The sequence below is a fragment of the Vicugna pacos genome, chromosome X, assembly GCF_048564905.1.
Source record: "Vicugna pacos chromosome X, VicPac4, whole genome shotgun sequence".
Taxonomy (NCBI): domain Eukaryota; kingdom Metazoa; phylum Chordata; class Mammalia; order Artiodactyla; family Camelidae; genus Vicugna; species Vicugna pacos.
This window is the reverse complement of record NC_133023.1, coordinates 54316047-54330378: the sequence shown is the minus strand read 5'-3', so window position 1 is coordinate 54330378 and position 14332 is coordinate 54316047. Positions and strand designations below refer to the sequence as shown.

At 34.9% G+C, this 14332-nt stretch overlaps 1 protein-coding gene across 2 annotated transcripts in view; it reads right to left on the bottom strand.

The window, feature by feature from the left end:
* Positions 1 to 14332, bottom strand: part of KIF4A (kinesin family member 4A) — a 102167-nt gene that overhangs the window by 12806 nt on the left and 75029 nt on the right. For both annotated transcript variants that reach the window (XM_006217673.4, XM_072956724.1), the window contains exons 19-23: positions 12366 to 12449; positions 11759 to 11872; positions 4994 to 5149; positions 4767 to 4867; positions 958 to 1087 (exon numbers count right to left, since the gene is read on the bottom strand). In XM_006217673.4, the coding sequence (XP_006217735.1) occupies positions 958 to 1087; positions 4767 to 4867; positions 4994 to 5149; positions 11759 to 11872; positions 12366 to 12449 (585 nt within the window). The remainder of the gene's footprint in view (positions 1 to 957; positions 1088 to 4766; positions 4868 to 4993; positions 5150 to 11758; positions 11873 to 12365; positions 12450 to 14332) is intronic.

Here is a 14332-nt window from a genome sequence, read left to right as displayed (position 1 = left end):
TGGTAGTTGAGATCTGTTGATCTATCTTAGCGCTAGAAGCCACCGCTAAGGTCATTTGACCTCTTGCTCTACCTCAAGGCTAGAATAAATCTAACACAAACGTATCTGACAACTCCAAATTCTGATATTCAAGAAGTTTTTCTTTAATTTTAAAGAGAAATCCATAGGACACACCCTTACGGTTAATTATGTCCCATTTCAGAATGTCTTGTGCTCACATGTTGGAACTTGAAGACACATTAGCTGAGACTGCAGCTCTGCCTCTTCAAGCTCGATTCGTATCTTATGCTGGCCTAGTTTTATATTCTCTACTAGCCAATCATAAATACCAGTGTTCACATGACTAATCGGGATTTCCTCAGTAGGATAAATCTGCTAACCCAACACAAAAATGTATACAGGATAGCATTGCTCAAACTTGCAGAGTCAGAGTTTGTATGTTTGCTTCAAGTGAAAATGCCTCAGTCACTAGAGGTGATCAACTTTGATTCCTCTTGTGACAATGGAAGATGATATATTATTTTAAGGTTAGTGAAGATGGATTTTTCTTAAGATGAATCTTTACTTGTCAAAGGTTTTCTCTTTCCTAGATTATATCTTAATCTTTTTGAATATACTTCTCAGGTATTTTAAAAAGAAGTACAGTATAATAGTTTATGTTTGGTCAGTGGCCTCCTGATCTTTTCATAATAATAACAGTGAACATTTATTGAGCACTTGCTATATTATATGCTAGACATGATAGGTATCAATTTGCACGTCATATATTTTTCTAAGTGACTGGCCTGTACTTGCTCACACTAACCTTTACCCATGAAACTATTTCTCTAATGTCAGTGTTGTTGTGGTTTCTATCACAAAAAGTGGCAATAATGCTATGACAGTGTTCCAGGCTAACATTTTATTTCAACCTACCAAGCCAGACCCCTAATCGCTAATAGGAAGAGTGATGTTTACCTCTCCAATTAAATATTTCAGGGCACACTTGGCTTCCAGAATGGTAGCAATATTCTCCCAGCGGTGTTTTGGCCTGTCTTCACTTTCTGCATCCAGCAGCTTCTGCTGTAGGTCAGCAATCTGAGCACTCCTTCAGGGAAAGAAACAAGCCTTATTGCTAGTAGCCTTAACATCAAGGAGAAGGGAAGAGCTCTGAGGCGAAACTTCAAGTAGTCTTATGGAAAGAGGTATCAGTTAAACGTCATTTAAACAATGATTGAGTCATCTGGTTAGGATTTTATGCAGTATCTCAAATCCTGTTACAAAGGGACTCTAAGATGATCCAAAGGCTTTCATTTTATTAGAGACTGGTCAAAATTAGTGGGTTATATAGTGGGACTTAGAAAGACTTGTTTTAGTGAGGCTTTTGCTGTAGTGCATTGACTATAATGTGACTTCCTCTTGAGGCCATATAAGCTCAAATTGTGACATGGTAGCTCACCTATGCAAGGACATGATTCAGGTTAGAGACCTGAAGGACAAAAATCTCAAAAGAACAAACAGGTAGATGCTCTTTGCTGGAATCGAACACCAAATTGATACCTATGGCTGGTGTTGTGAGAGGGTATCTTGGGGTGCCACAGGACCGAGAAGTTTTTAAGAAAACTAGATACTATGACCTTGGTTAGAGCTTCCAGATAGTTCATGATCAAATATGGCTTGAGACCAAGATCTACACAATATTTCAGTTTCATTAATAGTTTCCTTCTCAAATTTGCTACATGTCCAGTAAGAGGGAGTAAACTGGCAAGTGTGTAACATGCAGTGCTATATAAGGGACTATAAAGAAAAGGGATACTAAAGTAATATAAGATAGTTGTTTTTTCTGTTGCTGTTTTTTAGGGGGAGATAATTAGGTAAGTTGTTTGTTTGTTTTTGAATGGAAGTACTGGGAATTAAACCCAGGACCTCATGCATGCTAAGCACATGCTCTACCACTGAGCTAAGCCCTCCTCACTAAGATAGCAGTTCTTAAATTTTCAGGTCTCAGGACCTTTTACACTCTTAAAACTTATTGAGGACCTCTAAGAAATTCTGCTTATATATGTTACGCCTATAGATACTTACAGAAAAAGTGAGGAAAAAATTTTAATTCACTTAAAAATTATAATAACCCATTATACATTAACTATTTTATGAAAAATAACATTTGCCAAAATAAAATTGTTTTAGTGAGAAGAGTGGGATTGTTTTACATTTTTACAAAACTCTGTAACATCTGGTTTAATAGAAGACAGCTATTCTCACATCTCCCTCTGCATTCAATCTTTTGTGACATGTTCTGGTTGATGGAAATGAATATAATCCAGTCTCACATAGATAGGTGTTGGACAAGGGAGTAGAATTTTAATAGTCTTTTCAGATAATTGTGGATATTCTTCTTTGAGACCACACCAAAACCCAGCAAGTTCCTTAAAAGTTAGTTGAAATGTGGTTACTTGCAATCTGAATGGATCTTTTACTCACACATAATTCTGTAACCTGTCATTTGGACAACATCAAGTCATGTAGAGCCTTCAAATGTTAACACATTTCATTACACAGAATAAAAAAATCACTATTGTTAATATCAGTCTCATTAGAAAAGTTACAAAAAACTGTCAAGTTTATGGTGGCAGATACACATTTTCCAAAATTGTAAGTTTTGCTTGGAAGCTCAAATTTTATCTTTGGTGACAAACACTGGCAGCTGTTTTCCTTGAAGTGACAGGCTCACTCTGTTCATTTTTGAGAAAACGTCTGCCAGCACCCAAGTTTGAATAACCATAGTTTGTCTGTCAGTCGTTCTTTCAAGTAAAAACGATGTTCACAGAAAAGAGAGGCCTGTTGAGCTCACACCTCAAATAATCGCACAAATGCTTTTCCTGGAAACGAACATCATCTTTGGCATCAGCACAAGGCTTTATGTGCTCTTCCCAGTCTGTCACACAGAATATTAAAAAGATCTGAACTCAAGGGTCAAGATTTAATAAAATTAACAAATTTTACTGCTTTATCAAAGCTATTCTGAAGTAAGACTGAGTTTAAAAAGAAAACCTGAGAGTGTGTGGTGGTAAAGTATTCAATGACCACAAATACAGGTTTGTGCCACTGCTTTTATTCAAGCTAAGGTGTTAGCAGTTTTTTCTCTTGTTGCTTTAGCACTATCATGACAAATGTCAACATAAAAAAAATGGCAAATAATGCCTTAATATTATACAAATAGTATTGATCACATAGACTCCCTGAAAGGGTCTCAGAGACCCCCAGGAGTTTGTAGACCTCACTTTGAGAACCCTGGTCTAATATATAGTCCTTTCCTTCAACAAGCTTGCAATCTGCCTAGATTGACAAGACTAATAAATGAAAACAGTTAATAAATATAACATATATATCATTGATACTACATGACTGAGCACTGTAAGTTCTGAAGGAATTTAGAGAAGAGGAAAATGAGTGAGGGATGAAGAGTCAGGGAAGCCTTTTTGGAAGAGGTGGGTCAGAACATTCGAGTTGTCATCTATCAAATGCTTTTTCTTGTCTTCTCTGACAATTCATGCCCCTTTGCTATTTCAAAATTGAGTTTAAGTTTCATCACCCTTAGGGCAATTCCCTTGATTAAACTCACCTCTGTCTAATTGCCCTCTACTTGGCACCTACCCTATATTTACATAATCATTTACTTATGCACAGTGGTATGCAGGTAAATGTTTAACAAACAGCACCTAAAAAGTCAGACCTGATTTACAGCTTTTCCTGGTTTCTGTAGTGTAAATACTCTCACCATAATCAATTGTAAGCTATCAACAGTTTACGACATTCCTGAAATTTTAACAATTCCAACACACCACTGTGAGTCATTATACTATTTCCACTCGAGAGCAAGGAGGATGTCATCTATTCTATTCTTTCTATATATCCCAACTTATCCAGTGCAGTAAAAAGCAGAAACTCAAATACTGAGTGACTTAAAGATGTACCCAAAGATACACAGCTAGTGTGTGTTGCTACACACAAAGTAAATGATCTTCAAGGTCTTCTGGGCAATAAAATTCTATTATCCCAAGACACTATAAAATATCTGTCAAAGTTCTGTTCCTTCTAGATTTCATAGATACTTAAATGACAATAATAGTGAGTAAACAGAAGAGCATTCATTGAGCACTTTTTTTCTTTTTTAAATTGAGGTACTGCGGATTGAACAGGACGTGGTGCATGCTAAGTATGCGCTTTACCATTGTGCTATACCCTCCCCTCAAGCACTTCTAATACGCCAAGTACTGTGTTGTGGACTTTACTTACTAATCTCTGTTAATGCTCATGATGATTTTACTTCGACATTCTATTATATTCACTCTGCTGCTGATCTCTAAAGTTCTCTTCCTCCTAGATTGTTGCTCTGCTGGTATTACTTCTTGGGTTTTCTTAAAGTATCATTTCTAGTCAGTTCTTGTGATGTATTATAAAGAGCATAGGCTTTGGAATCAGATAAACTGGGTTTTGAATCCCATCTCTGTCTAACCTTTAGCAAATTCCTTAAGGTCTTTGAACTTTAGTTTAGATCTCTAAAGCGAGAAGAATGATATTTACCTCATAAGATATACCTCATGGGGAGAGACCCAAAGGGAAAAAGTATCTAACACGTCTAGTGATATGTACAGTTCAAAAAATCGTTACTTTCTCCAACTTCCCAAAGCTTTTGAAAAACAAACCTTTGAATCACTGATTGATAGGTTCTATTTTGATTCAAGGCATAAATTTTTATAATGCCTTAGAGAAAGTCCAATTACCTGAGTTCCATTTCCGTCTCTAGGCTTTCAATCTGCTTTGTAATGGAATCCTCTGACTCAGAAACTTGACCACGCAGCTCAGCAAGTGAGAATGTACGCCTCTGTAAAGAATAGTGGGAATGAGGGTGAAGTACTAAAAGATAAGTAATTCTCCAAAGTAAAGTAGTGAGGGCTTCTGGGGAGTGCAGAGTCTGGTCTCTGGTAACATATTTCCATAGGGCACTTACCCGGAGTTTAGGAGGTGGATTCTCCCCAGATTCCATTTTTTCCTTGAGTTGAGCCACATCCTGAGCCAGGATCTTTCTATCTTCAAGAAGGTCATTCAGATGGCGTTTGGCTTCCTCAGTACTGACCATAACCTCTATTTCATTTCCAAGCCAACTCTAGAAGATAAATCAGTGATGTTGGATTAGGGATGAGGAATCTCTGGCCCATGGGCTAGATTAAGTTCCAGATTTAATTTCACTTGACAGAACCCAAGTAACTAGAAGTGAGATTTCCATTTGTGCCTACACTCACCCAAAATCCCAATAGCTCTTTAAGAGCCTTTAACAGCAATATTCCAAAGGGTTATAAGAAACAGGTTTTCTGTCGAAAATCTTTTTCCAGATATCCTAGCATTCTATGTACTCTGTCTTTACTGTTTCCATTTTCTCCTTAACCTTTGTCCTTAGCAAGTCATAATATAGAACTGAAGTATATTTTGATTTATCTGTTCCATTTAATAAATAGATAACCATTATTAACTTTTAAAATAGATTAATGGAATTTTTAAAAAGGCAAACAAAATTAACTTTGGTTAATTCAGTTTTTAAAACATTAACCCTCCCTGAGAAAACTTTCACTTTTGGATAAAGAGATACCATGATAAGAAAGCTAGTGTGGATATATTAATATCAAATAATATAGAATTCACATCAAAGATTATCATGAAGAACAAAGCTAGAGGTATGTGCCCTGATTTCAAACTATACTACAATGCTACAGTAATCAAAACAGTATGGTACTGGCACAAAAACAGACACATGGATCAATGGAACAGAATAACAGCCCAGAAATGGGCAATTAATCTATGACAAAGGAGGCAAAAATATACCAATGAAGAAAAGACAGACTCTTCAATAAGTGGTATTGGAAAACTGGACAGCTACATGCAAAAGAGTCAAACTGGACTACTTTCTCACATCATACACAAAAATAAACTCACAATGGACTAAAGACTTAAATGGAAGACCTGAAACTATAAATCTCTTAGAAGAAAACATAGGCAGTAAGCTCTTTGACAACAGTCTTAGTAATATTTTTGGGGATATGTCTCCTCAGGCAAGGGAAACAAAAAAAAAAGAGGACTATATCAAACTAAAAGCTCTTGCACAGTAAAGGAAACTATTGATAAAATGAAAAGGCTACCAACTGAATGAGAGAACATATTTGCAAATGATATATCTGATAGGGGTTAATATCCAAAGTATACAAAGAACTCATACAACTCAACATCAAAAAAATGAACAACCAGATTTTTAAAAATGGGCAGAGGGAACTGAATAGACATTTTTCCAAAGAAGGTATACAGATGGCCAACAAGCACATGAAAAGATGCTCAAGATCACTACTCATCAGGGAAATGCAAATCAAAACTACAATGAGATACCACCTCACACCTGTCAGAATGACTATTATCAAAAAGACAACAAATAACAAATGTTGGCAAGGATGTGGAGAAAAGGGAACCCTCATGCACTTTTGGTGGGAATGTAAATTGGAGCAGCCACTGTGGAAAACACTATAGAGATTCTCAAAAAATTAAAAATAGAATTACCATATGATCCAGCAATTCCACTCCTGGGTATTTATCCAAAGAAAACAAAAACTCTTACTAGAAAAGTTATATGCACCCTTATGTTCATTGCAGCATTATTTATAATAGCCAAGATGTGGAAGCACCCTAGTGCCCATCAATAGATGAATGGATAAAGAAGATGTGGTATGAATATACAATGAAATATTAGCCATAAGAATGAAATCTTACCATTTGCGACAACATGGATATACCTGGAGGGTGTTATGTTTAGTGAAATAAGTCAGACATAGAAAGACAAACACTATGTGACTTCACTTATATGTGGAATCTAAAAAGCAAGACAAAATCATTTTAAAAATAAAAGATAAATAAAAAGCAAAACAAATGAACATGACAAAACAGAAACAGTTATAGATACAGAGAACAAACAAGTGATTGTCAGAGGGGAAGGGGATGGGAGAGGGGGAAGAAATAGGTGAGGGAGATTAAGAGGTACAAACTCCCAGTTGCAAAATAAAGGAGTAAAGGGTTTGAAATGTACAGTGTGGGGAATATAATCAATAACTATGTAATATCTTTGTGTGGTGACATATCCTAACTAGACTTATCATGGTGATCATTTTTAAATGTATAGAAATATTTAATCACTATGTTGTGTAACAGGAATGAACATAGTGCTGTAGGTCAATTATACTTCAAAACCAAACTAATAAACTTACAGAAAAAAATATCTGATTTGGGGTTACCAGAGGTGGGATGTGGGAGAAGGGGGAATCGGATGAAGGCAGTCAAAAGGTACAAACTTCCAGTTATGAGATAAATAAATACTAGGGATATAATGTACAACATAATAAATATAATTAACACTCCTGTATGTTATATATAAAAGTTAAGAGAGTAAATCCTAAGAGTTCTCATCACAAGAAATTTTTTTTTATTTCTTTAATTTTGTATCTATTTGAGATGATGAATATTCACTAAACTTATTGTGACCATCATTTAATGACATATGTAAGTCAAATCACTATGCTGTACACCTTAAACTTATACAGTGCTATACCATCAATTATATCTCAATAAAACTGGAAGAAAAAGAGGAATATTATCAAAGATTAAAAAAAGATCATTTCATAATGGTAATTCAATTTTCAAGAGAACTTAATCTTTAATGTTTATGCCCCTAATATACAATGCACCAAAATACATGAAACAAAATCACACATAAGCCAACAAAGGAGATAATATGGAATCATAAAATACTCAATTGACCCGAAAGAAGCCAGAAAACAAGGAAAAAGGGAATGAAGAACAGATGGGACAAATTGAAAAAAATAGCAATATGATAAATTCAAACCAACCCATATCAATAATCACATTAAATGTAAATGGTCTAAATACCCCAATTAAAATGCAGACTGTCAGATTGTATTAAAAAAGCTAGACTCAACTATACATTGCCTACAAGAAACACACTTTAAAAACAAAGGCACAAAGAGGTTAAAGCTAAAAGGCTTTCAAAAAAAAATGCCACACTAACATTAAAAGAAAGTTGGAGGGACTATATGATTATCAGAAAAGTAGATTTCAGAACAAATAATATTGCTAGGGATAAAAAAGATCATTTTATTATAATAAAGTGATGAATTACTCTTAAATGTTTATGGCCAAATAACAGAGCTTCAAAATATATGGAGTAAAGGAGGGTAGGTATAGCTCAGTGGTAGAGTGTATGCTTAGCATGTACAAGGTCATGGGTTCAATTCCTAGTATCTCCATTTTAAAAGTATATAAATAAATAGAACAAAAACAGAACTCTAAGGATAAAAAGACAAATCCATAATTCTATTTGAAGATTTCAATACCCATCTCTCAGTAATTGATAAAACAAGTAGGCAGAAAATCAGCAAGGATACAGTAGAAATGAACAGTACAATCAATCAAATTAACATGATTGACATTTATAGAACACTCTATCCAACAACAGCAGAATATACATTCTTATCAAGTACACACAGTGTGAACATCTGCCAAGATTGACATATTCTAGGCCATAATAAGTCTCAATAAATTCAAAAGGATTCAAGTCATATAAACTATGTTCTCTAACCACAATAGAATTAAATTAGAAATCATAATAGAAAGATATTTGGAAAAATCCCCTAATATTTGGAAACTAAATAACATCTTTTTAAATAATTGTGGGTCAAAGAAGAAATCAATGGGAAATTTGAAGGTATTTTGAATTGAATGAAAACTTAACTATCAAATTTGTGGGATGTCATTAAAGAAGTACTTAAGGAGATCTTTACAGCACTAAATGTTTATACTAGAAAAGAAGAAAGAACTCAAATCAATGACCTCAGCTTCTACATTCTACATAAGAAACTAACATAAATAAATAGAAAAAAACCAATTTAATCCAAAGAAGAAACAAAGAAATAATAAAGCTCAGATTGTAAATTAATGAGCTGGAGTTTTGGGGGTATTTTTTTATTGTGGTAAAATACACATAACATAAAATTTACCATTTTAACCATTTGTAAGAATAAGCTGGTTCTTTGATAAACCTTAGCCAACTGATAAAGAAAAAGGAGAAAAGACATAAAATATCAGTAACAGGAATGAGATAGAGAACATTACTACAGCTTTTACAGACATTACAAGAAGAGAATATTATGAATAACTTTATGCCAATAAATTTGACAATTTAGATGAAACACAAAAACTACCAGAGCTCGCTCAAGAGGAAATATATAATCTGAACAACCCTATATCTATTTTAAAAATTGCATTTCAGTTAACCACCCTCCACCAGAAGCAAAAACTAACAAAAACATCCTTCAGGCCCAGATGGCTTAACTTGTGAATTGCACCAAACTTTTAAAGAAAAAACAATATTAATTCTATACAAACTTTTCCGGACAATTGAAGAGGGGGCAATACTTTCTAGCCTATTCTAAGAGACCAGCATTACCTTGATACCAAAACCAGAAAAAGACATTACAAGAAAACAACAGACAAATATCCTTCATGAACACAGATGTAAAAATTTTACACAAAATTTTCATTTTAGCAAAATTTTAATTTTATGTATTATTGAACTCAACTATACATAAAAATGATGATATATCACAACCAAGTGGAGTTTATTCAAGGAATGCAAGGCTGGTTCCATATTTGAACATTAAAGTCATCACCAGATCAACAAATTAGAGACAAAAAGCATTGGCCAAAATTTACATCCACTCAGAATAAAAACTTCCAGCAAACTAAGAATAGATGAGAACTTTCTCAATCTGATAAAGGGCATCTATGGAAAACCTACAGCTAACATCTTATTTAATGGTAAAGACTGAATATGTTCCCCCTGAGATCAGAACAGCAGAGGGGTCTCTACTGTCACTACTCCTATACAACATCATTGTGAAGGTCCTAGTCAATATAATAGGGCAAGTAAAAGAAATAAAAGACAGATAGCTTATAAAGGAAGAAATAAAACTGTATTTACAAAATCCCAAAGAACCTACAAAATATCTATTAAACTAATAAAGTCAGAAGATCAAATTTAATACACAAAAATCAATTGTATTTCCATATACCAGCACTGAACAACTAGATAAACAACTTGGCAGTTTCTTATGAAGTTAAACATATACTTACCATGTGACCCACCAGTTCTACTCCTAGGGATTTTCCCAAGTGAAATGACTATCTTATTTTATACAGAAACCTGTATGTGACTGCTTTTATAGCAGCTTTACTCATGATCACCAAAAACTAGAAGAAAAACCCTCCCAGATCCTTTAACAAGTGAACAGGTAAACTGTGGAACATCCATACAATGAAATAAAACAGGCAACAAAATGGATGAATCTTAAGTGCACTCTGCTAAGTGAAAGAAGCCATACTCTATGTTTCTAGTTATATGACACTGATACAATGCAAAGTGAAAACAATAATGACAGAATACAGATCAGTATCTGTGAAGGGCCAGGGATATGGATGTGGAAGAGGCTGACTACAAAAGGTTACAGGGGAATTTGAGGGGATAATAAAACTATTCTATATTTTGATTGTGGTGGGGGTTATACACCTGTATGTGATGTTAAAACTTGCAGAACTGTACATTAAAAAAGATAAATCTTACTGTATGTCAGTTATACCTTAATAAAATAAATTGGAAAAAAATCAATGTCATTTGTCATACTAACAGTAAAAACAAACCGTAAGATCATCTCAAGAGGATTCAGAAAAAAACTTTTGGAAAACCCAACATCCATTCATGATAAAAACTTTCAGCAAACTAGGAATAGACAAGAACCTCTTCAATCTGATAAAGAACATATTTTAAAAACATACAGCTAATATTATACTTAATGGTGAAAGACTGAATGTTTTCTAAGACTGGAAACAAAGCAAGGATGTCGTCTTTCACCATTCTATTCTATATTTTACTGAAGGTTCTAGCAAGTACAATAAGGCAAGAAAGTTTATTCTTTTTTAAAAAAAGGCATACAGAGTGGGTTAAGAATAGATAAAATTGTCCCTGTGTGCAGATGACATGATTATCTATTTAGAAAATCCAGTGGCAGAAAGCAGATTAATGACTGCCTGGAGATGGGGAGTAGATGAATGGACTGGGGAGGGGAGGGAGGGATTACAAAAGTGTACAAAGGAAGTTTTGGTCCTCATGACACTGATATTATCTTGATTGTGGTGATGATTTAATGGGTGCATGTCTGTGTCAAAACTTATTAAACTGTACAATTCAGATATGTATGTAATTTATTGTAGGTCAAGTATAACTTAATAAAGCTGTGAAAAATTAACTGAACAAGGGCAGGAATAGAAAGGGTTTACCACTCCTGGTCTTTAATAACGGTTCAAAGACAATCATATTTTTAGAGGGGGAGGGTATAGCTCAAACGGTAGAGTGCATGCTTAGCAAGCATGAGGTCCTGGGTTCAATCCCCAGTACCTCCTCTAAGAATAAGTAAATACACCTAATTACCTCCGTACCAAAAACAAACAAACAAAAAAACAGTCAAGCAAAACGTATTTTTAGGAAATAACGCTGTAGGGTAGAACTTCAGATTTTGCAGTGTTTACTTCTAAATGAAAAGAAAGCTACTACTTATTTTTTCCTATTCCCAATGTACATAAGAAAAATGGCAGTTCAAGATGTCCATACCTTCACTCGAGCTGCAGTGCCTTCCATTCCACGACTCTGAGTCTCCCTCCGCTTATCTGCAACCTCTTTTTGTTTTTGGAGAGCATCCTTGAGACGCTTATTGGCTGCTGCTGCCTAAATAAAAATAGCTCATAGTAATGTTGAATTGAAGGGTAAAAAGAATATTCTAATTTCTAGCATATTAGTCAAGAAACATAAAGAACATTCCATGGCTTTGAATTCTTATAGGAACAATATTTATAAGTCTCCATGCATATAACACTGGTGAACAGCTACTGCTTTAGAGCCCAAGGGAGGTATACATTTCAAGGAAGTACTGCAGACTGAAAGTGTCTGGAAATGTCACATATGAATATGATCCTGTGTTTTATGGAAAGAAGCAAGCCCAATCAGAAAAAAAAATCCTTATTTGAATAGTGCCATTTTCATCAAGTTTTTATCTGCTCACAGTTCATGACATAAACAGGGATCAAGACTTAGGAATTGCTGCTCAAGATTCGTGTCCCTGGTTTCTCAGGACACTTGGCTCATTTAAGGGATACTACAGCGCCAGCATCTAAGCCTGAAAATGACAATACACTTGACCTAGCAGATTGGATTTTCTTACCTCCTCAGTTTTACGTCTGAGCACATTAGACTGTTTCTGAAAGTTTCTTTCAAGTTTGAGCAGTTCATATTGCCTCTTACGGTCCTGAGAAGAAAGAGTCAGACTTTTAATTGCTATTTGGCTACCAATTATAATGGAACTGAAGAGTCTTTCAATGGTTCAGTTATTATGGAAAACAGTATGGAGGTTCCTCAAAAAAATTAAAAATAGAAAGATCATAATCTAGCAATCTCACTACTGGGTATGTATCCAAAGGAAATGAAGTCAATATCTTGAAGAGATATCCACACTTCCTATTCACTGCAGCATTATTCACAATAACCAAGATATGGAAATAAACTAAATATTGACAAGTGAATGGATATAGAAAATGTGGTATAACAACATGGGGTTGGGGTACCAACCCCACGCAGTCAAAAATCTGTATATAACACGAATTCAACCAACTGTGGATCATGTAGTACTGTAGTATTTACTATTGAAAAAAATCTACATATAAGTTGACCTGTGCAGTTCAAACCTGTGTTGTTCAAGAGTCAACTTTATATACAATGGAATATTATTCAGCCACAAACAAGAAGGAAATCCTGCCATTTGTAATAACACATATGAACCTGGAGGTCATTATGATAAGTGAAATAAACCAGACTGAGAAAGATAAATACTATATGATCTCACTTATTTGTAGAATCTAAAAAAGTTAAACTCATATAACTGGACAGTAGAATGCTGGTTACCAGGGGCTGTGGGGTAAAGAAAATGGGGAATGGTTGGTCAAAGGGTAGAAACTTCTAGTTATAAAATAAATAGGTTCCAGGGATCTATGTATAAAATAGTAACTGTATTTGAAATAGCAGGACCCAGCGGGGTCCTCCCTGGTACACATCCTTTCCATGTCCCCCATGTCTTGTTTGTAGGAAATATGCTTCATGCAGACTCCTCGACCTTCCCTGAATTCCACAGGGAAGATTCAAACAGTTGCTAACCAGGGAAGGGAGGGAATGTAAAAACAAGGAAGCAACAGTTAAATAATAGTGCAGCCTTGGGGCAGGTCCTGGTTCTTTCTCAAGGAATATTTTTAATAATATCCTTGAGTTCTTCTGTAGGAACTAAGGCCCCCATCCAGGTAGAGGATGGTAACTTCAGGCTGAGCACAAGATTCCTGGCATACCGCCCACTACCTCACCACCAGCCAATCGGAAGAAAGTCATATACCCTGCATCCCTCACCTCAAATTTTGCTGACAAAAACTTTTCCCTGAAAACTATCAGGGAGTTTGGGTTTTTTGAGCATGAGCCACCTGCTCTCTTTGCTTGGCCTCGCAATAAACCTTTCTCTGCTCCAAACTCTGACATTTTGGTTTGTTTGGCTTCACTGTGCATCAGGCACATGAACTTTTGTTTGGTAACATAGTTAATAATACTGTATTGTATATTTCCAATTTTCTAAGAGAGTTGATCTTAAGTGTTCTCCCCACACTGAAAATAAAGCGTAACTATGTGAGGCAATGGATGTGTTGCAATCAGGATTGTGACTTCTATCTCCAAATTTATTCTTCTCAAGATTGTTACGACTATTCTGGGTCACTTGCATTTCCATATGAATTTTAAGATCAGCATATAAATTTCTACAGATAAGCCAGATGAAATTTGGTTGGGATTGTGTTGAATCTGTAGATCAGTTTAGAGGGTATTCCATGTTAAGAATATTAAATCTTACCATTCATGGTCATGGGCTTACTTTTCCATTTATTTAGATTTTTAATTAGTTCAATGTTGTTTTGTAGTTTTCAGTGTATAACTCTTACACTTTGTTAAGTTTATTCCTAAGTATTTTATTCTTTTCTCTCTCTCTCTTTTGTTTTTTTTGATGGCAATACGGGGAATTGAACCTAGGACCTCATGTATACTAAACATGCATTCCACCACTGAGCTATCCCCACCTCCCTCCAGTATTTTATTCTTATT